The sequence below is a fragment of the Protopterus annectens genome, chromosome 1.part2, assembly GCF_019279795.1.
Source record: "Protopterus annectens isolate FY-2018-M chromosome 1.part2, PAN1.0, whole genome shotgun sequence".
Taxonomy (NCBI): domain Eukaryota; kingdom Metazoa; phylum Chordata; order Ceratodontiformes; family Protopteridae; genus Protopterus; species Protopterus annectens.
The window spans coordinates 466,588,369-466,614,481 of record NC_056727.1 but is presented as its reverse complement, the minus strand read 5'-3'; the positions used below and the strand labels follow the sequence as shown (position 1 = coordinate 466,614,481).

The window sequence follows — 26,113 nt, the reverse complement described above, 5'->3', positions numbered from 1 at the left end:
TGGTCTGTGGTCCACTTGCCCTGAATGCATTTTCCTGCCATGTGTGCTCCCCAGGCGTAATCCGAAGCATCTGTTGTTAGAGTTTGCCTGGCTGTGGGTTGGGTAAAAGGCTGACCCTTGTTTAGGTGACATGCCTGTGCCCATCATCGAAACTCCTGTTGTAGGCAGGGAATCATTGGTATTACTACTTCTAAACTGTGAGAGTGTTGAGTCCAAACACTTTTTAGGTACCATTGTAATTTCTTCATATGCAGTCTGGCATATGGTATTAGTAGTATGCAGGATGCCATGAATCCCAGGGTCTGCAGAATTTTTCTTGCAGGGAGATGGGACTTTTTTGCCAGTAATTGAAAATACTGAGTTAGTTGAACTTGTTTGTCTGGCGTGAGGTAAGCCATCTTGGCTGTTGTATTTAAGCTGGCACCCAGGAATATAATCTGTTGTGAGGCACTAGTTTTGACTTCTTTCCGTTTACTGTGTACCCTGGAGAAATTAGCAACCTTTTTACAAACGCCAGATGCTATACAAGAATGTCCTTTGTCTCTGCTTGAATGAGGCAGTCGTCCAGGTATGGATATATTTGAATTCCTTTTTGTCTGCAAAATGCAATTACTGGTGCCAGGCACTTTGTGAAGACCCTGGGTGCAGTAGATAAGCCAAAGGGCAGTGCAGAGAATTGGTAGTGCATTGTACCAGCTTTGAATCCGAGGTATCTTCTGCAATTTTGTCTGATAGGGACATGCAGGTATGCCTCTTTGAGGTCCAGGGTAACAAGCCAAGCCTTCTTGCCCAGCATGGGTAGAAGCTGCTGTAATGTCAACATTCTGAATTTCGGAATATCCAGGTAAGTATTCAGAATTGAAAGGTCTAGTATGGGCCTCCAGGCCTTGTCCTTTCTGGGGACCAGGAAGAGTCTTGATTAAAATCCTTGTCCTTGTTCCTGTTTTGGTACTTTTTGAATAGCTTTCATGTCCATGAGGTCTGAAATTTGTTTTTGTGCCTCTGCCCATTGATTTTGTGGCAGGTTTGGCATTCCTTTTAGCCTTGGTAAAGTATGAAAGTGGAACCTGTAACCTTGAGACACAATATTCAGAACCCATTTGTCTTGGGTGATTGTTTGCCAGTTTTGAGAAAAAAGTGCTAGTTTTCCCCCTAAGGGGGCTTCCAAAAGGGACGTGCTTGGCGTACGAAGGGGAAAGTCATTGTGACTGTTTCCTGTAAGGTTGAGACTTGTCCTCACCTCCTTTTGGGGTTGAGGTGCCCCACTGTTACTGTCTGTTTGAGGCTTGGGGTTGAGATCTGCCTCTTGGGCATCTGTATCTGCCTCTCTGTGGCCTATCTGACACTGGAAAGGACCAATTCTTTGTTGGCCAATTTCTGCTAAACCGAGGTGGCTGTACCTGTAAGAAATCCTTGACTGTTTGCATAGATTTAGCTTTATCCTCCATTTTCTTTAACACCTCTTCTGCCTTAACACCAAACAAGGTATCATGCTGTAAAGAAGCATCCAATAATTTTGCCTTAACATGATCAGGTAAACTCTGTTCTTTTAACCAAGCATGTCTTCGAATCACAGAATCTGTACCTGCAGCTCTACAAGAGGCCTCTAAAGAATCAAAACCACATTGCAGAGTATGTTTTCCCACCTGTTCAACTGCATGCAATAAATCCTGCATTTCTTTACAATCAGGAGCTTCTGAGCTTGCAAGCATTTTCTGTTTTAACTGAGTCATTAAATATTGTTGCCACTTAAGCATGTGAAACTGGCAATTTAAAGCTCTTACTGCTAAAGTTGCAGAAGTGTATACTTTCTTCCCCCATCTATCCAAAGCTCTGGAATCTCTGTCAGAGCGTACTGTATTTTTTGCAATAGAAGCCTTAACCCCTTTTGGACCCTGGGAAATAGTTTCTGGATCCGCAGAAGGGTTTTTGTAAAGAAACTTGTGAGAGTCAGGGACTCTATAATACCTATATGGCTTGGCTGGAGCAGGGGGCAAAGAATCAGGAGACAGGCTGGATTCAGAGAACACATCATCCACAATATCTAGCACAGGCGGAATAGCCAGGGGCCTGTGCTGAGGCAATAAAAGGAAATCCCTGAGCCTTTTCTTGGATTCTGAGTAATCCTGACTTTCCCAATGGAAATGCTCCCTCATGGTATGTAAAGTTTCCCCAAAAGAATAATCCTCAGGAGCAGAGGCTGAAGGGATAGATTCTTCAGCATCAGAGTCCTCATAGGGGGGTAGAGAGTATCCCTGGTCTGAAGAGGAATCAGAGGAAATGGAAACCTGATCAGAGGAATCATAGTCTGTATCCTGCCTAGGCCTTTTCTCAGGAGGGGGATGGGAACCCCTGATTAGAGTAATGATGTATTTGGCCATTTTCAGCATCTGTTTCTTAGGCATGGAGGACTGTCCAGGAGAATGCTGTACTTGTTTCTTTGTCTGTAATGGTACCTTTGTCTTGGCTGTTGCTTTAATGGTAAGTTGTGAAGGTCTGAAAACACCCTCAGAAGCCGATGCCTGCTCTGCGGCTCCGAACCCATCTGAGGGATTAGTTTCCGTAGGCCCAATACCTTGAGTTTCCAGAGGCCTAGATGTCTCCATGTGGGAGTCAGAAGCGGCCTGTGGCTCTGAGGTAGTGGGCATCAGGGGCTGCAAAAGCGCCTCACTGAGAACTGGCGAACTGGCGACTGGCCTAGAAGAGGTTTTGTCGTCGGTTTTGGACCTCGGATGCCTGTCTTTATCCTTGTCTTTGCATTTTTTTTCAGTATTGAGGTCGTCGGTTGATCCGACGGCATAGTATAATTGAACCTTCAGCCAAAGTAGTGCAAAGCAAAATCAAAACATCTTTTTATAGTGCGTTTGTTAAATCTAGCACAAAACTGACAACTAGTGACGTCGTGATCAGGGCCTAGGCATGGAATACAGTAAGAGTGGAAGTCCTTATGAGGTATTTGCTTCCCACAAGAAATACAATTATTAACTTTTTCTGACATTGGTCTGAGGCAAGAAAAAAGTTTCCCCAACAGGGTACTTAGCTTTATTGAAGACTTTGGTTCTGAAATTCGACTTCGAAAATCTCAGGAGTTGGCTGACCGGCACTTGCGAACTGCTTCTGCTTCAGGCATCGCGCAGCAAGAAAGACTGAAGAAATGGCATTGGATGCATCTTATATACCCCTGGTGCTCTGACTTCAAGGAAGAAGCGACAGCAACCGACGCCGGACCAAGACTTTGGAACTCTGGCCGACTATGGGACCGCCTGATGGCAGGATAACCCAAGTGTAATGACTGCAGCAGTGTAACACAATGAACATCAATTTATTGAGCAGGTGTGTGGAAAGATTTTTGAAGGTTCACTTTGAAGCCCAGGAGGGAAAAGAGGGAAGCAACCTTGTCTAAGCACTCCATGTACCTAGAGACAGATTCTGCACAAATCAGCAAGTCATCTAAATAAGGAAAAATGTGGATGCCTAAGGTACTGCCATAGGCAGCCTCTAAGGCCAGACAACTTTTAAACACTTGAGATGCAGTAGATAGCCCAAAGGGTAATACAGAAAACTGATACTGTAAGCCAGACACAGCAAATCCCAAAAATTTCCTGAAGCTGCAAGCAAAAAGAATATCTAGAGTCACCATGAAACAGTTATCTGGAAACAATGCTAGGACTGACTGTAAGGTGAGCATTTTGAATTTCGGAACCTTTACAAAGGTGTTAAGAAAGGAGAAGTCTAGGACAGGTTTCCAGTGGTGCTCCTTTTTTAGTACCACAAAGATTCTTGAGTAAAATCCTTTGTTTTGTGTAGCACATGTATTGGTTGTATGACCCCTGCTTCTACTATGTAATGGAGCACTGAAGAAAACTGCTCTGTCTCTTCTGCTGGGTGTGGGGAATTCCCCTGAAAGGGGAATAGTTTTTTTTTATCCACTGCTAAGTGTATCCTCTCCAAATTATTCTCAGGACCCATTTGTCTGAGACTATTTTCAGTCAGGCTGCAGGGTTGAGAAAAAGCCTGGGAAGAGAAGGAAGGGCAGGAGGAGAGGTGGGGGTGCTCTGTGACCTGGCATAGTCATTCCTTTGCAGGGGGTTGACCCTTTTCTCAGAAAGGAGCCCTCTCTTGTCTGGTTTAGAAGAATTATCCTCCTGCCATTTCCTTTTGCATCCCTAACTTTTATTTGGCTGGGATTTTTGTTTGTTCTGCTCCTTGAAGGACGACACCTTGTTTCAGGGGAACTTGGGTATAGAAAATATCCTAGATATCCCACACATTAATTTGGCTCTATCATTCCACTGTTTGAGAATCTGTGCAACAGAGGACCCAAACACCAGTTCAGAACTTAAAGATGTATTCAAAATTTTGGCTTTTAAATCATCAGAGAAGTTCTAATTATGTAACTAACCATACCATCTTAATACAACAAAAGAATGTGTTAGTAGTTTGATGACAGCAGGAAAACAAGGAAAAAAAATAAAAATAAACAGGAATTTTCTTACAACCAAATTTAAGGAAGTGAGCTCACAAGCGAAGGAGCCCCACATGTTCCTCTGAGTCCACATTACTTGAAGATCAGACAATAAAAACAAAACTTAAAACAGGATGTCCTCTATCTTTTATTTAGTTTCATTTTCTCATACACACCACACACACACACACACACACATATATCTATGTGTATATATATATATATATATATATATATATATATATATATATATATATATATATATATATATATCTATACATACACATACATATACATACACATACATATACATACACACACATACGTATGCTGCAATTTTAAAAGCAAGATGGCTCAAATTTTACAAAAATGGATTTTTTACTTGCCTTGTCTCGTATTTCTCATCAATACCAAACAGCTGAATGCAGAAAGCATTTAGATCTCCTTTGTATACTGGATGAAAGTTATCCCTCTTGCCACTCTCTCTGCTTGTTGATGATGTGTGTTTAAGATTCTGGCATTTGATCTCACCAGCAAAGGATTCAGGGTCATTAATTTTGGGTGATATGTCTCCCTACAGACACAAAGAAGTACTGATTAGAAATGAGTTAAGATAGCCTTCAGTGTTATCTGTCACTGGCAAATCCACATATTCATCATACAGGGTTCAGTCCAGCTCAAACAAATGGCACACATGTTGAATATTCTGTCTAATGTATGCACTCATGAATGTAGAAACTGATCTTCTGATGCCTGATGAAAACTATTTTCTTCCTCAGTCTAACAACTCCCTATATTTTCCTACCTGCAACTTGGGATGAGCTGGCAATCCTAATTAGCAAAGGTCTAACTAGTCCCTACATTTTCCTATCGACAAAAATGGGGTCTATATTAGTTCGCCAGAATGGTATTCTGGCAAACACCTATTCATTGACCGTAATTAGCAAAAATTGCGTCAGCAATTTACTGCATTTACTAAGGGCCACAAAATAGTTGCCTGAAGCAAAACAGACCAACTTTTAATTGACTCGAACCTACCCAAGTGGGGGGCTTTGCCCCGCACACCCCACCTAACTACTTATACCAACTCAGAGATTGCACTACTGTGGAGAAAAGGGCAAAGTTCTGTAGATGTCCATTGTGCTTTGGGCAACTATTTTGTTGCCCTTAGTGAATTCAGCGAACTGCTGAAACGATTTTTGGTGATTACGGGTCACTGAATAAGTGTTCACCAGAATACCATTTTGGCAAACTATAGACCCCAAAAATGAGATAAGCTGACAACCCTCATTAGAAAAGGGCTAAACTTTTATTTACTATTACCATAATTATATGCGTGCCTTATTATTTCTATCTTTCCTTCATTTCTAAACTCACTACCATCATATAAAGGCCATTTTGTGTCTTTACACATTTCTAAAAGTAGTTATTTGTGGTGTTCTTAAGTTATTCTTTGTCTCCCTTTAAACAGTAATTACCCCAAAAGTCCTAATTTTGCAGTGTCTTTGTACACACAATAGCAGAATTTTGGACTGTCTATTTGAACATTTCTCATATTTACCCATCTTTCCTCTAGATACATAAATAATAGATAAAAAGCATTTTTAGACACTGCTCATACTGCTTCTAACATAGAACATACCATTACAGATGTTCTTCCATTAATTACTAGCAGATCTTTATCCTTGCATTGTCAGGGCCTTGACTTCATCTATATTTGAACTAAAGACAACATTTAAGATGGAAAGTACAGTTATATCAGTAAATGTACCATAACAGTAGATATTTGAATGATCATTGCTGCAGCAGCCTAAACAACTGGTCACCTTCCTAACCTTCAGGGCACCTTCCACATAGCCAAATCATTAGGCAGCCAAAAAACTAATTTAATGCTTCACACCCTTCAGAGGTTTCATGCCAAATGAGACAAGGATACTAAGCCCTAAAAAGACATTCTTAGGAACAACAAAAAACAGATGTTCACACCCTGAAATCCAAAAAAGAAAAAAAGAAAAACACACCAAAAACAATCTGGATGGAGGGGGTGTGGCTGCTGCAGAAGTGATCATTTGAACATCTACTGTTATGGTAAAAAAACTATACTATGTTTATCATATTGATCACTGCTGCAGTACCCTTAATAGATTACTGAAGCTTAGTACATTTGAGAGAGAACCCTGGAGAATGGTCCTAGCAAAGCCTGATCCAGACCTAGACAAGCAATCAAGCTTGTAGTGCTGATGTAACTGTTATTTAAAGACTAGCATTTTCTCTCTAAGGTCAGTTGTATTTTATATGTAACGCTTTATCAAAGTATTGGTTCTTTACCAATCATAGTTGAACCATTGTGAACAATATTTGTGTGTGTGTGTACTTGCAACAAACCTGTTTTTCATGTCTGTATTACCTGTGCCATAACTAATTTACTATATGTTAATTGTGGAGCTTTTCTCCCTGGGCATCGACTGAAAATGGAGATGGTCCAGCTAGATTTTCCCAGTTAACAAATGTAAAATAAATAAAAATAAAAATAAATAAATGTACAGAGGATCAAACTGCTCCTTCTAGAGTACTTTAAGAATCCAACCCTTTCCAAAAAATATAGATGAAATCAAGGCCCTGGCAGAGTGGGATTGACACTGCCTGGAATATTTTGTTGTGGTGGAAATAACAAAAGGCAAAAGCCAGAGAAAACCATTTGGAAACAGCATGACTTTCTAGTAGCAGACTTTGCTGCCTCCATTAGTACCTGCTCCATGCCATCGATAAATATGTGCCTAAAAAGTATTAAGTCAGCTGAAGTTGTTTGGGGTCAGGATGTACCAAACATCCCTGATCTTGTCTGAGTATATCCTGTCTGTGACAAAGCTTATAGTAGTTACCCATGGACAATTTCAAAGAAGTGAGAACCACTGTTTTTTTGGCCAGAAGGGAGTCACCACAATGATCTCGGAGAATTCCTTATGATTCTTGTGAAGTATCTTGGATATCAGAAGAAAGGGCATAAAGGTATACAGGAACATTCCTGCTTAAGGAAAAGAAAGGGTACCTATCTTTCAGGTCTTCTTGCAAGGAGTCATAGAGCAGATTTTGACAGCTGAATGTTCAGAAAGGAGGCAAAAGGGTCTACTTGAGGACCATCCCACAGATGGATCAAATCTTGGAAGTCCCCCAATATAGTTTCCATTCATGAGGGTCTGCCTTTGAACTGTTCATTTTCTCAGCCACACAATTTTACTCTGAGAGAAGGTAGGATGCCTGTAGAGTGAGACTGTGCTGTAAAAAAGAAGTTATGTTCTTACCATAACGTTCCATGTGAGTTGTTGATCTCGCCTTTGTTCTTACACGTGGGTTCGGAGCTGATCATTCGGCTCCAAGTCAGCCACTTTCCAAGCTCTCGATCTCTTAGAAGCTCGAGACACAGTCCCTATCCCATGATACGCTGCTGCCAAACCCAGATCTAGTTTGCTGAAAACCAGCAAGAAACACAACTAAGCAACCCAATATAACAAAGTAACTATTTACAATTACTTAAAAGATAACCTGGCTGACAAGAGGATACTAGTAAGATCAAACAGACCACCAGCCATACCCGTTCTTCCAGAACATGGAGGGAGAAGGTGGGAGGGAGTGTAAGAACAAAGGCGAGATGAACAACTCACATGGAACATTATGGTAAGAACATAACTTCTTTATGTGAAGTTGTTCAATCTCGCCATTTGTTCTTATACATGGGTAGCATCCCAAGCACTCTAATCCAATCCTGGGTGGCTCACGGGAGTACATTCCTGAGAACGGTGGAACCAAAGGAAGCCTTGTCCCTGGAGGCCCTGTCCACTTTGTAATGAGTAATAAATGTATGAGGTTTGGACCAAGTAGCAGCTGCACAAATGGTGTCCAAAGGTAAACGAGCTGCGTGAGCTAAGGATGTAGAAACAGCCCTGGTAGAATGAGCTTTCACTTCACTTTCTAAAGGTTGATGGGATGAAGATTATGCAAACTTTATACAATCAGAAAGCCATTTGGACAATGTAACTTTGGATACCGAAAGGCCCTTCTTATTGTCTGCATGGGAAACAAATAGTTGATCTGATTTTCTGAATCCTTTTGTTCTGTCCAAATAAAATCTCAGTTGTCTATGAACATTAAGCTTATGCAACATGTATTCCAATTTACTGGCGTGATGCCTGAAATAGTGGGAAGTTCAATGGACTGGTTCAAGTTTGCTTCGGAACAGACCTTCGGGAGAAAGGATGGATTTGTTCTTAGAGACACCCTGTCGGGGTGAAAGACAAAATATGAGGGCCTAACAGGGAGTGCCTGAAGCTCAGAAACTCTATGCGCCGAAGTAATGGCCACTAAGAAAATTGTCTTCCAAGAAAGGAACTTCAATGGACAAGAAGATGCAGGCTCAAAAGGGGGAAGCATGAATTGAGACAGCACCAAATTTAGATTCCAGGGAGTAATCAGATGTCTGACAGGGGGTCGAAGGTGATGAGTCCCTTTCAGACAGGCTTTACATAATCTGTGGGACATAATGTTAGAACCTCCGCATCCCACATGGAAGTTAGATATGGCAGCCAATTGAACCCTTCTAGTAGTGGCTGCTGCTCCACCATGGAAAAGTGAATTCAAAAATTCCAGAAAGCTATGAATGGGGCGATAAAGGGATCAATACCATGTCGAGAAGCCCAATGACCAAATTGTTTCCATTTACTGTTATATAGTTTCCTAGTGGAGACTTTATGCGAGGAAACCAAAATATGCTGAACCGCGGGAGACAAATCGTGAGACCTGGCTAGATTGGAAAGTGGAGCAGCCAAGCTGTCCATTTGAGGGATACAAGAGAGGGGTGAAGAACTCCCGATGAATGAGTCAGAAGGTCTGGCACTGGGTCCAGAACCCAAGGTTCTTCCACTTGGTATTGCTGAAGGAAGGGGAACCATATCTGCCAAGGCCAAAACGGGGCTATCAGAATAACAGTCCTTCCCAGGCTTTTGGCTTTCTGTAAAAATTTGGGGGTCAGCGGGGATGGAGGAAAGGCATATAGGAGACCCAAGGGCCAATCGTGTATGAGTGCATCCCTTGGGATGTCCCCAGGTGGGGGGTATAGGGCAAAGTAGCTTCCGCATTTGGCATTCATCGGGGATGCAAAAAGGTCGCAGCAAGGCTGGCCCCATTTGCAGAACATCCTTTCCGCCACTCGTTCTTTGAGGGACCACTCATGAGGCAATAAAACGGCTCTGCTCAATTTGTCTGCTATCATGTTGGATGACCCCGTGATGTGCATTGCTATCAGGAAGCTCCTGGTGGATACAGCCCACTGCCAAATTCTCAGGGCCTCTCAGCATAAGGGGTAAGATTTGGTTCCCCCTTGCTTGTTGATATACCAGACTACCGACATGTTGTCTGTCTGTACTGCAATCATCTCTTGAGGTAGAGAGTCGTGGAAGTGTTGCAACACCAGGAACACCACTCTCAACTCCATGACATGTTTGTGCAAACTGGATTTCATCTCTGACCAAGTACCTTGAACAGTTCTTCCCTGACACAGCCCCCCCCCCCCACCCCACCCTATCAGGGAAGCATCCGTGGTTCACTGTGGTTGTTGGAGGGGAAAGTACAAACGGATGACCTACAGTAACTTGGTGGCTGTTCAACCACCAAAGGAGGTCCTTTTTGCAAGTATTTGTCAGCAGAATCTTGTGTGACATTGGAAGTTGTTGATAAGATCACTGTGTGAAGAGTAACCATTGGAGTATCCTCATATGCATGCACCCCAGAGGAACCGCTATGAGAGCTGCTGCCATGGTGCCTAACAGCTTCAGAACTTGGAATGCAGGGACTTTCTTTTCCATCAACAAAAGGGATACTTGGTTTTGTAAAGAGATTACTCATTCTTGAGGCAATCTGACCAGGGCAGTGGTGGTGTCTAGATCTGCTCCTATAAAGGAAATATGCTGCGACGGCGATAAAGCAGATTTTTCAAAATTTAAGGTTATGCCCAACTGGGAGCACAGGCTGATAATGTAATCCCTGGCGTGACTCAGTTAATGCCTGCTGGTGGCAGTGAGGAGCCAGTCATCGAGATATGGAAAACCCGGAATCCTAAACATCTCAGGTGAGTCGTGACAACTGCCATGCATTTGGTGAACACTCTGGGGGCTGTGGTGAGACCAAAGGGCAGAGCTCGGAATTGGTAGTGACTGGCCCCAGCTGGAAACGCAAGTGATCTCTGGATGGCCTGGCCATTTTTATGTGGTAGTACGCATCCTTGAGATCTATCGAGCACATCCAATCGCCTGTTTCGAGAAACGGGATTATCGACTGAAGCGTGACCATCCAGAACTTTTCCTTTTTGACAAAGGAGTTGAGATTTCTGAGGTCTAAGATGGGCCTCCAGTCCCCTGTTTTCTTTAGAACTAAAAAAAACCTGGAGTAAGTTCCGGATCCTATTTGGTCCACCGGGACTGGCTGGATGACTCTTTTTTCAAGCAGCCTCTGAATTTCTATGGCTGCTAGACTCCGAAGACTGGGTGGACGTCTGGGATTCTTGTCTGAATGGAACGGAATTCTGAAAAGGGAATGATGTAGCCTCTGGTGATTATGCTTTTTACCCAGGAATATGATGAAACTCCTAGCCAGGCATCTGAGTATAAAGCTAAGAGACCCCCAACTGCCTCCAGAGTAGGACGGTCAGGCCTCCTCTCAGGAGCACTGATAGGGTTTGCCAGGGAACTTCTCCCTGTCACCCTAGTTCTGTGGACCCCCTCTGCCGCCTGGGTGGTGTCTACCATTATACCCCCCTCCTCTTCCCCTGGAGGGGGTTTCACTAGGTGTGTTATGGAAAGCTCCTTGGGACTTTCGGAACCACATTTTTCCACCTCTCTGCCCTTTGGGGTATGGTCTAGTGGGGGTGGAAAAATGGACTCCTACGGCAGATATAGTCTTTCCTTCCTGCTCACACCTAGTAAGTGTCTCCTTGACTTTGGGCCCAAACAAGGAAGAGCCATCAAATGGGGTATTCACAAAGGAAGACTTGAAGGCTTCTGCAAAGGAGCATAAGTGCATCCAGGATTGTCTCTGCAGAGCTATCGCTGAACCCGCTGCCCGGCTCGATCCCTTGGCTGCATAAGAAATGAGTCTCATGGACAAATTTACAATGGAATTAAGAGTGTTAAGCTGTGCCGTCACTTTCTAGGAGACAGCATCACCTGTGTTGCCCTGTAGAGTATCTCCAAGCTCTTTTAAGAGATCTCGTTGAAGACGGGTAAAATGGGTTAAATAGTTAAGCGATCTCATTGCAAATATCGTAGAACTAAAGATGCATTTCCCATATCTATCCATCATCCTGGAATCTCTATTAGGAGGATGGACAGAGGAAGAGGTGTCTGACATCTCTTTCTTGTTGGCCGCCGCCACCACCATGGCATCAACAGGAATCCCTTTTGTGAGAAATTACTTATCCTGAGGGCAGGTGATAAGTTTGTTGGGCCTTTGAGGGACCGGTTCCATAGAATAAGGAGACTCCCATGCCTTTCGAGTGATCAAGTCCATTAATTCATTGAAAGGCGGAGTAACCCAGGAGGTGGAGGGCTGAGAACCAAAATCCTTCAGGAGCACTGACTCATCCTCAGTAGGGGTAAGGGACGGCCAGTCACCCCTCTGCCTTAGTATTTCAAGGATGTCTGCAAAAGAGACATCCTCAGAGGAGGACTGTGGGGACCCTTCTGATTCCTCCAAGTCAGTGTCTGATGTTAAGGATTCCTGGGGTGAATCTAAATGCCTCCTCTTACGCAGTCTTTTCCTGGGAACTTCATCAGTGGGGGCATCTGGTGAAGTCTCGGTCAAGCAGGGGTCACCCAAATGGGTTACCTGAGGCTCTGGGTCTCGGCGCTTAGTGGGAACCTGTGGTGTAGAGATAGAGTGTGGCCCTTTAGGGGAGAAAGAGGAAGGAACCAAGGAAGTGAGGGTCTTAGCAGACATGACCTTCCTCATGGCATCGAAGGCACCAGCTTAACAACCCGAGGAGTCCGCCGGTTCCGAAGAAGATGGCAGCCTCCCTGGGGCCAAGACCACGGGCACCAAACCAGAGGACGGAACCGAGATCATCTGCACCGAAGCCCTGAGAGGGAGTCGGAACCAAAGCGTCGGTTCAACTCCCCCCCCGGAACCAGCGAGAGAGTGTCGCCTCCGAGACTGTTCGATCGGAACTGAAGAAGTCAAGGTCGAAGGAGCCAAAAGCACTGGAACAGGCCTCAGCTCCGAGGGTTCCACCACTGTTGGATCCTCTCTTTCCAGCTCCAAAGGCTCAACTGGCCTCGGAGGAAGAGCAGAACTCGTGGAAGGAGGGGTCATAGGCTTCAAAGCCAACTGGGTCAAAGCAGCAAGCAATTTGGCCAGGGCTGGGTTCACCAAAAGTCTCTGTACCACTCGGTCCACATCGATGTCAGAAAGGGCACCTGAAGTACAGATCAAAGGAGCCGACGAAGCTACTGACTTAAGGATCGGAGATTTCAAGACCTCCGACACCGGTTCCAACACAATGACTTGGCTCCGAGGTAAGATCTCGGTGCACGGCTCCGAAGGCTGTGGAGATGGCAACTGAGTCTTGCCAGAGGTGCTCGGAGCCGAAAACTTGTGCTCCGAAGACACCTTAGACAACTTTGACCCCTTTGAGGACTGTGGGGTCTGGTCAGTCTTATCCAATAAATCCTGGAAGTTCGATTTCAACAGTTCTCTGTCTACCAATTTCCTTCTCTTCTCTAATAACACCCTGCCACTGAAGGAATGGCAGATAGAGCAGTTCTCTTGTAAATGTAGCAGACACAAACAATAAACACAAGAAGTATGATTATCCATGATGGACATCTTGTGTCCACAGATACACTTTTTGAAACCAGATTTTTGCTTTTCTGACATTGTGAAAAAATTATTCCAATAACACCACAAAACTCGCTGAGAAGTTCAGATCCCTGAACTACAATAACTATAGAAAGAAAAACAAACACTCAATACAGATTATAAGGGGATAGGGTATTAAATTTGACAGAGCCCTGTCAAAAAGAGTAAATCAAAAAAGGCTAAAGGCCTAGGAGCAAACCGCTCCGAACTAAAAACAAAATACTAGCTTAGATTACCTACTCTAATACCACCAAAAAGGAAGGAAAAAGTGAAGCCTCACTAAATATCAGATCCCTGAGAGATATTAAAGTCTAAATATACAAATATATAATAAAACAGAATACTGACCCGAGCTTCTTCAGAAGATTGTGTGATCCATTGCAGTGGCAAACTAGATCTGGGGTTTGACAGCAGAGCATCATGGGATAGGGACTGTGTCTCGAGCTTCTAAGAGATCTAGAGTTTGGAAAGCAGCTGACTCGGAGCCGATCCCACGTGTAAGAACAAATGGCGAGATTGAACAACTTCACATGCTATATTTTATTTTATTGTATTTGACATTTGTCTACTGGGAAAGTCTGACTAGGGTCCAAGGATCCCATTTTCAGTACAGGCTCAAGGAGAAAAGCTCCAAGATAAATAATTAGTGCAGGATTCACTGAAATGAATATAAAACAAAATAAAATATATGCATTCCAAAAATTAGAAGTATAAGAGACTAGGGAGGCATTATATAAGATAACTACAAAGTTAGGGGTGACAGCTTGATTAATTATAGAACAGAAAAAGAAAGGACAGGCAGCACAAGGACAAGTTTAAGAGAGAAACAGAAAGCATGAAGAAGTGAGAGAATGTAGTATAGCATAGTGTAAAATTGTGAGGAGGAATGGTAGATGAAGAGCTTTTTGTCCTTTTAGAAGAAAAAGAAATTTTGTTTTATTAGGGTTAAGTAGCATTTGGGAGTTATTTAACCAGTGTTCAACAGATGACAAGATTTCTTGCGTAATAAGTTGCAGATCAGCTAAATTATTTGATGAGCAAATAATAGCGGAGTCATCAGCATATTATATTAATTTGGCTTTCCTAGAGGATAGGTGAAGGCTGTTTATGTAGATGTTGAATAGTAGAGGCCCAAGACTGGAGCTTTGGGAATCCCTGTCATGTTAGGAAGGAAGGGAGAGAGGGAGCCATCCCCACTTTACTGCTTGTTGCCTGTCGGACAAATAGCTTTTAAACCAAGTAGAGGAGGATGGTGTGAGACAAAGAGAAGAAAGTTTGTATAATACCTTAGTATGAGAGACTGTATCAAATGCCTTAGAGAGGTCTAGAACAGTGCAGATACAAGTTGACTGGAATCTCTGGTATAATTTAAGGAGTCTGTCAAGGAAAGGAGAGCAGTTAGATGCCATGATGTGGTTTGAAGCCACACTGGGTTGGGGAAAGTAGAGTGTTGTGGACAAGATAATTAATGAGTTGTATATCTATACATTTTTCAAGTATTTTAGATGGGTCTATATTAGACGAATGAATGCTTAAAATGTGGAGTACGACATACTCTACAGCTTTTAAGCGAAAGTTCATCTAAGTGAAACCCTATAATATCAAAACAAAGAGTTTTGAAAAGTTATAGATGGCCAGCCATCAGGAAGCCAATGGCTGATGGCTAAAATGTACTGTACACTGTTAAAACCCCCTCCCAAAAAAAAAAACTAAACTAAAATCAACAAACAAAATAAAGTGGGTAGCTTTGACCCCCGCACCCTCCAATGTGGGGGGCTGTGTCCCCTACACACCCCCCTACTTAAACATACCAACTCCGAGATCGCACCATAGTGGAGGACTGTCATAACACTACACAGGGTGAATGACTTTCTGATGGCTGGCCAAGTATAGCTTTTCTGAACTCCTTGTTTCGACATTCTTAGGTTTCACTTAGATGAACATTCACTTAAAAGCTGTCGAGCATGTCATACTCGACATTTTAAGCGTTAGTTCATCTAATAGGGAACCTTTTAGACAAAGGGGATACGATGTATCCCATGCTAACATGGCTAGTCTGCATAAGGTGTAAGTTAAGGTTCCCCCTTGCTTGCTTTTGTATCACATCACTGTGGTATTGTCTGCAACAACGTGAAGTGGTCCTGTGGGCCAAAGGGGATTCAGAAAGGTGAGTGCCTAAATATGGGCAAGCTTCTCTTTTATGTCTATATGCTTGTGTCTGTCTTTGTTGTCCCAAATATCTTGCACGTTTACTCCTCTTTACACTACTCTCCAAGCAAAGACCGAGGCATCTGTGGTGACTTATTGCTTTGGATCAGAAAGAGAGAAGTGGAGACCTGGATTCAGGACTATGTGATGTCTCCACCAAATTATTTCTCTTTTACGATGATGGGTATTGTTGCTGGGACCAAAGAGACTTCAGACAGCACTGTATCCTTCTCATGTGGAGTCTCGCAAAAGCTATCATGAGAATGTTTTCTTGTAATCCAAGTATATATATGAGATCTCTCACCAGAGCAAGAAATTTCTGCAAAGATAAGCAGGTCATCTATATATGGAAAATGTGGATACCCTATAGCCTGCAATGGGCAATGATAGGAGCAAGACACTGTGAACACACTAGGAGCAGTGAATAACTGATAATATTATCCACACAAACAAAACCTTAAGAAACAAATGAAATCTGAATGAATAGGAATGTGATGATAAGCATCTTTTAAATTCAAGGTTACCAAAAAAACTCAAATGAGGAAGTGGGGGTAACAGATTATGAAGTAAAAACATTTTCAACTTATTCACTGCCAAATACTGGTTTAGAAAAGAAAGATCCAGAACTGGTCTCCAGGCATTTTCTTTCACTGCCACTAAAAATATTCTTGAATAAAATCATTTTCCCAGCTGGGAAGGAGGAACTGTTTCTATTACCCACTAAAACAGCATCTCCTGCTGCAGGGCAGGAAGAAATGGAGGGAGTGGTCTGGTGGACGTGGACTAATTCCCTGGAAAGGAGGAATTTCTTCCCACTGACACTTGAAACCTTGCCTTGTTTGAAACCTTCTGTTGCCAAAAACAGAAATAGGGAAACAAACTCTTTGGCAGGGATAATGGACTGTCAGGGTTGAGAACAAGATCCCTTTAATAGTCATTCTACCTTATTTGACTGTGTTTTGCTCTGGGGGTTTCCTGCTTTCTTTCTGGAACTTCCCTGCCATTGTTTTAAATGTCTGCTTACCAGCATTCTGCGAAGATTGTTTATTTTGCTTCTTGACAAAACTGGATGAGGGAAAAGAAAACCACTTGGAAAATCAGAGAAGCAGGGCTGAAAAATCGAAAAGATTCCCTGAATCAGTTAATCTCTGTCATCAAATTTTTGATAACCTCTGCAGCAGAGGGTACAAAAACGAAATCAGTATCCAAAGGAGAATTTAAAATCTCATTTTTTATATCTTATGTGATGTTCCAAGAATGCAGCCAGGCAAACCTCCTCAACACAAAACCACTGACCACAGCATTAGAAGCAGTAATACAGAGTCATATACACACTTTAAACAATGAGTATTTTATTTATTTATTTATTTATTTATTTTACATTTGTTGACAGGGACTGTTTGGCTGAGTTATTGCCCTTTTTTAGCGGAGGCGCGGGGAGAAAAGCTCCAAGGATATACAATGCAGTAAACATTGCAATACAGATACATTTCAATAAAAATAGCAACAGAGAATGTTGGTAGTTAAAACATGTAAGCTACACACATGTACATTGTTGACAGATAAAATAGTACTATAAACAAAAAAGGAGACTGTTAAAAAAGTAGAATAAGTTGTATGCTTTGGTTTAAAAAGAGAGTTGAGTAAATATAAGGTTTTGTATGCAGAGTAGCAGAAACCTAAAAGGTTACATAAGAATTTCAGGGAGAAGAGTAAAGAAGAAGGTTTGGAGGTTGTACAGGGAGCATAGGATGAAGTAGTTAATGATAAGTTTTAGTAAGCTAGTTTGACTGTACTATAAAGGTAGGTAATAATCAGTGAGGGTTAGTACAATGGCAGGACCAGCATTTTTTAAAGTGGTCTTTGGTTGCTAGCTTAAATTGTTTGGGGTGAGTCAGGGTCCTTATTTCTAGTGGGAGTTTGTTCCATGCAATAGAGGAATGGTAGCTATATAATTTGCACCCTGTGTTGGATTTGGGTTTATAGATTTTTAGTAGGGCTTGGGTTGAGCTTCGGAACAAACTGGTAGGAGAGTAGTGAGAGATGAGAGAAGACAGACTTGGGAAGAAATCAGTCTGATATAGGATGGAGTATATGATTTGGAGTTGAGATTGTAAGAACAGGTGAGGTAGTTTGGGCCAATGGGTGTAGTGAGATTTATATGTTTGTTGAGCTGCAAATCTAGCTATTTTGTGGTAGGCTGATTCTAATTTGGTAAGTAGGGAGGAGTTCAGATTTGTGAGTATTTGGGAACAATAGATTAAGCATGGCAGAAGGTAGGCATGGGTAAAAGAAATCCTACCTTTAGTAGTTAGGAATTTGTTGTTCTTGTACAGTAGTCCTAGCTTTTGGTGGGTTTTTTGATACAGTTGCTAATGTGAAGATCGAATTTTAGTTGGTCATTAATCGCAATGCCAAGGAGTTTTGTGCTAGTTTCGACTTCTATAGGAGTATTGTTTAGGGACCTTATGCAGAAGGAAAGTTTAATGTGGCTTGCAGATTTCGGTAGAAAGAGTAGTAATTTTGTTTTCTTAGGGTTGAGGATGAGCTGATTATTAGCGAGCCATGTCTCTACTGAGTTGAAAGATGTCTTGGTATTTTTTTAGGAGTTCTAAGGGGGAGTGAGTTGGTGAAGATATTAAAGAGTAGAGGTCCAATAACGGAACCTTGGGGAACACCAGTTCTTACTGAGAGAGGGGTAGATAGTGCTGAGTCCCATCTTAACCTGAGAAATGGAAGAAACTAAACAGAAAGCAGATTTTTCCTCAGAGGAGGTAACTGTAGATAAAACATTCCTTATTAGCCAGAATAAACTTTAACATATAAACCTGATGATTCAAAATTCTAAAAATCAAAGTTGCAGAAGCACACCTTTCCCCAAACGTATGAATTATTTTACCACCCATGTCCAAAGGAGAAGGGGAAGGATTAGAATTAACAAAAAGCTTGACAGCATCTGTAGCATCTGGATTAACTAAAGCAACAGCTGGGGATTAGTGTCTAAAAATGTAAAAGACTAAGGAACATACTTTTTCTTTTCTGGGGGCAGCAGGCTGTCAGGAAAATTACAGACTGTAGCAAAAACCTCCTACAACGTAAAGGAAAAACTGTATTAATCAGTGAAGGTTCTGGAAATTCTGGTTGCAACAAATCATAATATTTTCTAAGGAAATGAAATATCTCACTGTTTTCCCACTGAAAAAAAAATAATTCATCATGGAAATAGTCTCAGAGAAACAGAATCATTCACAGAGACTATAAAATGCCACATTCTCCTCAGAACCTTAATCAGCAATCAGTGCAGATAAAATTGTATCTGCCCTTCATATTCATCCACAGGTTCAGTCTCTTGAAATTCTTAAGGGAAAGAGTAATCCCTTTTTCTCTTACCATAAACAGACTTAAAAGAAGGGTCAAGAGCCTATAACAGACTCTGACCTCAGCCTAACAAATTACTTTTATCCAGCGTAACTGAAACAAGAGATGATATATGTTTAGTTTTCCATTTTTTAACAGAAATTTCTGAAGAACACAGTGGCGGCTGGTGACTTCAAATCACAGGGGGGCTGCAGGAGACGCTGAATGGGCGGGGTCAAAGGGAAGGGGTGTGGTCAACCATAAAGGGGAGGAGCTATGCACAAAACCACAAAAAAACTAACTTTAATTAAATACGCTGCCCTGGGTGGCAAACCATCATTATGAAAGTCCAATCAAGACAAAAATAAGTGTAGAAGAATAAAAATATTTCAATGCATTGGCAGCATGACAGCTTACTTAATATCTAGATGGAAACAAAAGGTTGTGAGGCATGAAAAAATAAATTACTTTTTAAATACATTACTGGAATGCCAGTCAAAATCAAGTATAAGAAAAACCAGAAGCACTCAACTCAAACCACTTCTCCTTGCACTGCAGTTCTAATTATAATATATTCAGCTTTATTAAAGTACCAAGCAACATGCTGAAAGTAGAAATCTATGTGATGCCCCCACTTGTAAAAATGTTTCTTATCCAAAAAGACCTGCTGCCTGACAACTTGTTTCATGGGAAAACATGATAAAAGTAAAAATGAAAAGCAAACAAGAAACAAGCTCAAGATACATTGCTTAAAGGATTACTGTACAGGTTATGGACCACACATGATTGGCATTCTGTTTAGTTTACGGGTAAAGCCTGTAGAGATGACTGGAAGTCTCCAACAAGTGTAATGAGCTTTTTAAAATAATGGAATCCTGTCCTTTAATACCCAAGGCTTATACATTATCTAGTCAAGTATTCTCTGCATGGCAACAACAGAAAGGCTTTCAATGTTGGCAATTCTTTAACAGTATGCTTATTAAAGCTTACTTGCATCTTACGATGTCAGACAAGCTTACCTTATGGTCATTAAAGCATTGCTACTTAAACACAGAGCAACAGGCACTTTGAGTAATAAGCATAAATCAACAGTACAAAAATATGACAGAAACCAGACCATTCTGCAAAATCAAGGACAGATGAAAAGCCACTGTAGTACTTATGCAGTGTGTCCTCCCCATCCAAGGTAGATACAACTACTCCTTGCCTTGCTTGGACACATCCAGAGTCACTACATGGGGAGTGGGGTGCAACAAGCATGTCACAATTTGAAATCTCTCTGGCTGACTGTGATGGCCCTGACACATTTGTCATACCTCTCAACTTCAAGAGCAAGAAATCTGGACAAAGCCATACACAGAAGTGGGACAAAGGCACAACAATAAGGACAATTTTTAAATATTGCTCTAATAAACTTAGAAAGATAATAGAATAGGTCTTGCATTAGTATGAATTTTCTGAAGGGTATAAAATCTGAAACTCAAATGTCTGTCATTTTCTAACTTCAGTCTTTAGTGATTTGTCACTAATTTGCCAAAAAACACAATTTTATGAAAAATGGACCAAAAATGTGATGCAAAAATATAAAATAGACACACAATACAGCTTCTACCTGTCAAAGAAGGGACACTTTAATATTAGTACTGCTACCTTGAGCAGCTGACAAAATAAAAGAATCTACATGCATTTCAAGTAATCTATAACTTTGATTATTACAGTTATTTATTAATTGTAAACCCTCCATGTTTTCTTCCAAAATTGCTATTTTGCGGAGGGATTATTAGGGGGAAGAGCAACATTTTGAGCCAAAAATTGGGGACAGTTGAGAGGTTGGCTATGCCTAATTCTATAAAGCAATTTGCATGTACCTCTCAACCTGTTAATGCAGTAAATCTGAACAAGGCCAAATATATTGGGGGCACATATAAACAGTACTAAAAATTGCTCTTGTATAAACTGAGACAGTTGATAGAACGGCTCTAACTTTAACATGCATTTTTATGAAGGTTATGAAGTCTGAAACTTATTATTTAGTGACTTCTGGCAAATCATTTAGGAATTAAAACTACAAATTTTATGAACAACAAACCAAAAATAAGAAGCAAAAATCTATTCATTCTTTGAAAATCTGGACAGTTGGGAGGTATAGTTCAGCTGGGCCTGTCTGAGTTTGCTGCCCTTCCCCCCCTGACAAAATAATGGTTGAACTGGAGCCTCTGCAGCCATTCCAATTAACCATTACTTGGCTATTTCACTCCATTTACCATAAACACTAATGTGCATACTGCTTTACTTCAATGATTGGACTTCATTTGAAAGATTTATTTTGTATTTTACAGCACAAACATTAAGTCATCTGTTAAACAAAGCAATGCAGTCTCACAATGAAAACTTAGCATTAAAACTTCTCTGCCCTTGAAACTCACATTCATTGAAACAGCATTGAAACCCACATTCAAAGAAAATACATTTTGCCAGTGGCAGATAAAGATTAATTTTGGGCTGTTTCGAATCATAGGCCCCTTGCATATGAAACATACATGTGCTCTTTGATACACCTTCCTCATTGTACTAAAATTATATTCCTTGTACAATACAGTACACTTGTTAGAGGGTGTTTTAAATTTGTTTTGAACATTTTTCCAGTAAGCAATGAAACAAAACATATGCACCCATAATGGCAAAACTGCCCAGTTGAGAACATTTATCATAAAAAAAGTCTACTCAGACTTCCACAGTCCACCATTATTAGTAAATATACACAATTCTACAGTCCACCATTATTAGTAAATATGCACAATTCCACAGTCCACCATTATTAGTAAATATGCACAATTCTACAGTCCACCATTATCAGTAAATATGCACAATTCTACAGTGCACCTTTATCAGTAAATATGCACAATTCTACAGTCCATATTCAGTGAATTCAGTTCTTGCCATAGCTGTCAACCTTAGCACAAAAACCTGGACGAAGCCAATAATGGGGGAATACAGTCCCAAAAATAGGGACAAATTTAAAATATTCATCTTATAAACTTAGAAAATTGCTAGAAAAAAAGGTTGTGCTACTATGTATTCTGAAGAACATGAAGTTTGAAATTCAAATGCCGGTCAATTTTACTGCGGACAGAACAAAAACAATTTTCAGCAGAGGCGAGGGATTAATACTGCAGACACGTCTTTGTAAAATGGCAGGGCATCAGAGCAAATCCACACAAACACAGAGAGGAGATGCAGACTCCACACAGAAGCCACCCCAACCAAGAATCAAACCAGAAAACCTATAGCTGTGAGGCAACAATACTACCACTGCACCATCAAATCTGCAAGGAATTAAACATTCAGAAACCTGAAGTCTGAAATTCAAATGCCTGTCAATTTTACTGCGGACAGAACAAAACAATTTTCAGCAGAGATGCAGGGATTAATACTGCAGACATGTCTTTGTAAAATGGCAGGGCACCAGAGCAAATCCACACAAATACAGGGAGGAGATGCAGACAGAAGCCACCCCAACCAAGAATCAAACCAGAAAACCTATAGTTGTGAGGTAACAATACTATCACTGCACCATCAATTATACAAGGAATTAAACATTCAGAAACCTGAAGTCTGAAATTCAAATGCCTGTCAATTTTACTGCGGACAGAACAAAAACAATTTTCAGCAGAGACGAGGGATTAAAACTGCAGACACATCTTTGTAAAATGGCAGGGCACCAGAGCAAATCCACACAAACACAGGCAGGAGATGCAGACTCCAAACAGAAGCCACCCCAACCAAGAATCAAACCAGAAAACCTATAGCTGTGAGGCAACAATACTACCACCGCACCATCAATTATGCAAGGAATTAAACATTCAGAAACCTGAAGTCTGAAATTCAAATGCCTGTCAATTTTACTGCGGACAGAACAAAACCAATTTTCAGCAGGGATTAAAACTGCAGACACGTCTTTGTAAAATGGCAGGGCACCAGAGCAAATCCACACAAACACATGGAGGAGATGCAGACTCCACACAGAAGCCACCCCAACCAAGAATCAAACCAGAAAACCTATAGCTGTGAGGCAACAATACTACCACTGCACCATCAAATACGCAAGGAATTAAACATTCAGAAACCCTTAAGTCTGAAATTCAAATGCCTGTCAATTTTATTTAACATTTTTAATCAGGACAGTCTGACTTGGAACAAATAAACAATTTTCAGCAGAGGCCCAGGAAGAAATAATGCAGACATGTCTTTGTAACATGGGAGGGCACAAAAGCAAACCCACACAAACACAGGGAGAAGATACAGACCCCACAAAGAAGGAACCCCAGCCAAGAATCAAACCCAAGAACCTGCAGCTGTGAGGCAACAATGCTACTACTACACCATCAAATATCAAGCATTGCAACATTTACAAACCACAGATATTATGAGGAACAGATCAGATCGAATATGAGGTAAAAATCTGAAATTTTTTTACAAATGGTGGTGGGTAGGGAACTCAAGTCTTTAACACCTGCATACAGGGTACAGGGTTCAAGCCTGAGGCATTCCCTACCACACCACCATAAGCACCTGGGGCATTTTCACACACACACACACACACACCAGTAAAGCACAAGCACCATACACAAACTCCAGTAAAGCACAAGCACCATACACAAACTCCAGTAAAGCACAAGCACCATACACAAACTCCAGTAAAGCACAAGCACCATACACAAACTCCAGTAAAGCACAAGCACCATACACAAACTCCAGTAAAGCACAAGCACCATACACAAACTCCAGTAAAGCACAAGCACCATACACAAACTCCAGTAAAGCACAAGCACCATACACAAACTCCAGTAAAGCACAAGCACCATACACAAACTCCAGTAAAGCACAAGCACCATACACAAAAAAAGCACAAACTCAATAAAAATAAACATTGTAAATTAAAAGGCACCTTACCTGAATGAATACATCCAGAGTTAACGTCCGTACATACATCCTTCCCTTCCCGCGCAATACTGAAGACCCGCGAGATCCCAATGCTCCTTCCCGACGCCGACGAGATCCCTAAGGCTCTGTCCCGAGTCCCTGCTGCTCCTCTTGCAGTCCGGACGCGTCCCATAATCCTGGCGGGTCTGTGCACTGTAAAAGTGCACAGACGTCTCCTTGTGTCCCCCTATGGGGACGGCCGGGCTGCCTTGAGCATGCGCATAGACCGATAAGTCGGGACTCGGTCTATGCGCATGCGCAAGTCATAATTTTAAAAAATATTTTTTTTTATTTTTCTTTTTTTTTTCTTTCTTTTTTTATTTTTGAGGGGGCTGCAGTCCGGCAGCCCTATGCCACGAGCCGCCCCTGGAAGAACATAATATTATAAGTAGGGGGTGTAGTGGGTGCACGGGCTTGCCCCCTACAAAATGTTGGTAAAAAAATCAGTAGAAGTTAAGGTACATTGGGTAATATCGATTATATTGAATTTCAAATTATCCACAATACTACTTTCGTTCATTTGATTAAATAATATCTTTATTTTTTACTTTTTTTTAAGTAAGTCATTACTTGAACAAATGTGCTTCTACATTTTGATAGTAAACTATATATATATATATATATATATATATATATATATATATATATATATATATATATGTATATATATAGATTCACTTCAGAAGACTGAAAGCCCAAAATCTTAAATTTTGAAAGACTGAGACCAAAATCTTCAAAGTTCAAAAGACTGAAAACTCAAAATACTGAATCTCAGAATACTGAAAACACACAGGATACCAACACTTACTATATTCCAGCATAACAAAATACAGAGACAAATAAAAGATAAACTGTTTACCACTTCTCCAAGTATAAGCAGGAGGGCAAGCACCCCTGCACCCCCATGTGGGGGCTGGACCCCCCACACCACCTGCTACTTGAATATATCAACTCCAAGATCACACTCCACAGAACAAAATGGCAAACATACCATTACGTGTTTCATGACTACCTGTTGTAACCTTAGTCATGTTCCCTTCTAACTTGTTATACTACAACATAACTCATGTTAGTACAGTGAAGTGTGATCTTGGATTTTATATATTTAAGTAGCAGGGTGTGTGGGGGATGCAGGAGAAAAGTAATATGGCTTGTCCTGTATTTGTTTCTCTATCTACTTCTGCTGGAATATAGCATGTGTTGGTATCCTGTGTGTTTTCAGTATTCTGAGATTCATACCTCTCAACCTCTTAGAGCAAAAGATCTGGACAAAGCCTAAAATGATGGGGGGGCAAATAGGGACAGATTTTAAATATTGCTCTTACAAACTTGGAAAGTTGATAGAATAATAGGTTTCCATTAGCATGAATTTTCTGAAGGATGTGGAGTCTTAAACTCAAATATTTATCATTATTTAATGACTTAAATCCTCAGCTATTTGCCAGAAAGGAACAGATTATAGGAGGAACACCATACCTCTCAACCTGGAAATATCAAAAATGTGGACAAAGGCCCATGAAAAATAGGTACAAATCTGTACACTGATTAACATAAAATTTGCATACATTATGCAACCCTCCCACTCCAATGGAATTGTGGGATACCAACTTTCAAACACAAACTGAAGAACAGAAAACCAAACTATGACATTGTCACAGTACAGTATCACAATCCATCTACATACTGTTGGAGTAGAACCCACAGCCTTCTGCATCAAACACAAGTATACTACCTTTTGTGCTACTAAGAACACAAACAGATGACATAAACAGCACTAAACCTTTCTTCCCCTGAATATCTTTGTAGCACAAGAAATCTGGAAAAAGCGAACACTTATTGGGGGAGGAGACAAAAGCCCAAAACCAGAGAGTAGAGCACATTTTAAACATCGCCTGTATAATCTTAGAAAATTGCTAGAATAAAATGTTTTGGTGTTACCATGCGTTTCCTGAAAAATAGGAAGGCAAACTTAAATGGTTATAATTATTTAGTAAATTCAGTTGTCACTGATTTGCCAGAAAATCACAAATTTTAAGAGAAACACACACCAAAGTATGAGTCAAACATTCCAGATACTCTGAAATTTTGGACAGTGGTGGTATGGGTAGAGAATTCAGGCTCTTAACACCTGTACGCAAGGTACAGTGTTTGAGCCTAGGTAACCTTACATGCACACATACACACACACCAGACTTT

The 26,113-nt window shown here is 41.1% G+C and overlaps 1 protein-coding gene across 1 annotated transcript in view; it reads right to left on the bottom strand.

Moving 5' to 3' along the window:
- The window catches only part of CFAP61 (cilia and flagella associated protein 61), a 4,145,169-nt gene that overhangs the window by 2,573,068 nt on the left and 1,545,988 nt on the right, over positions 1-26,113 (bottom strand). The window contains exon 11 of the mRNA XM_044057082.1: positions 4,852-5,039. Within this exon, the coding sequence (XP_043913017.1) occupies positions 4,852-5,039 (188 nt within the window). The remainder of the gene's footprint in view (positions 1-4,851; positions 5,040-26,113) is intronic.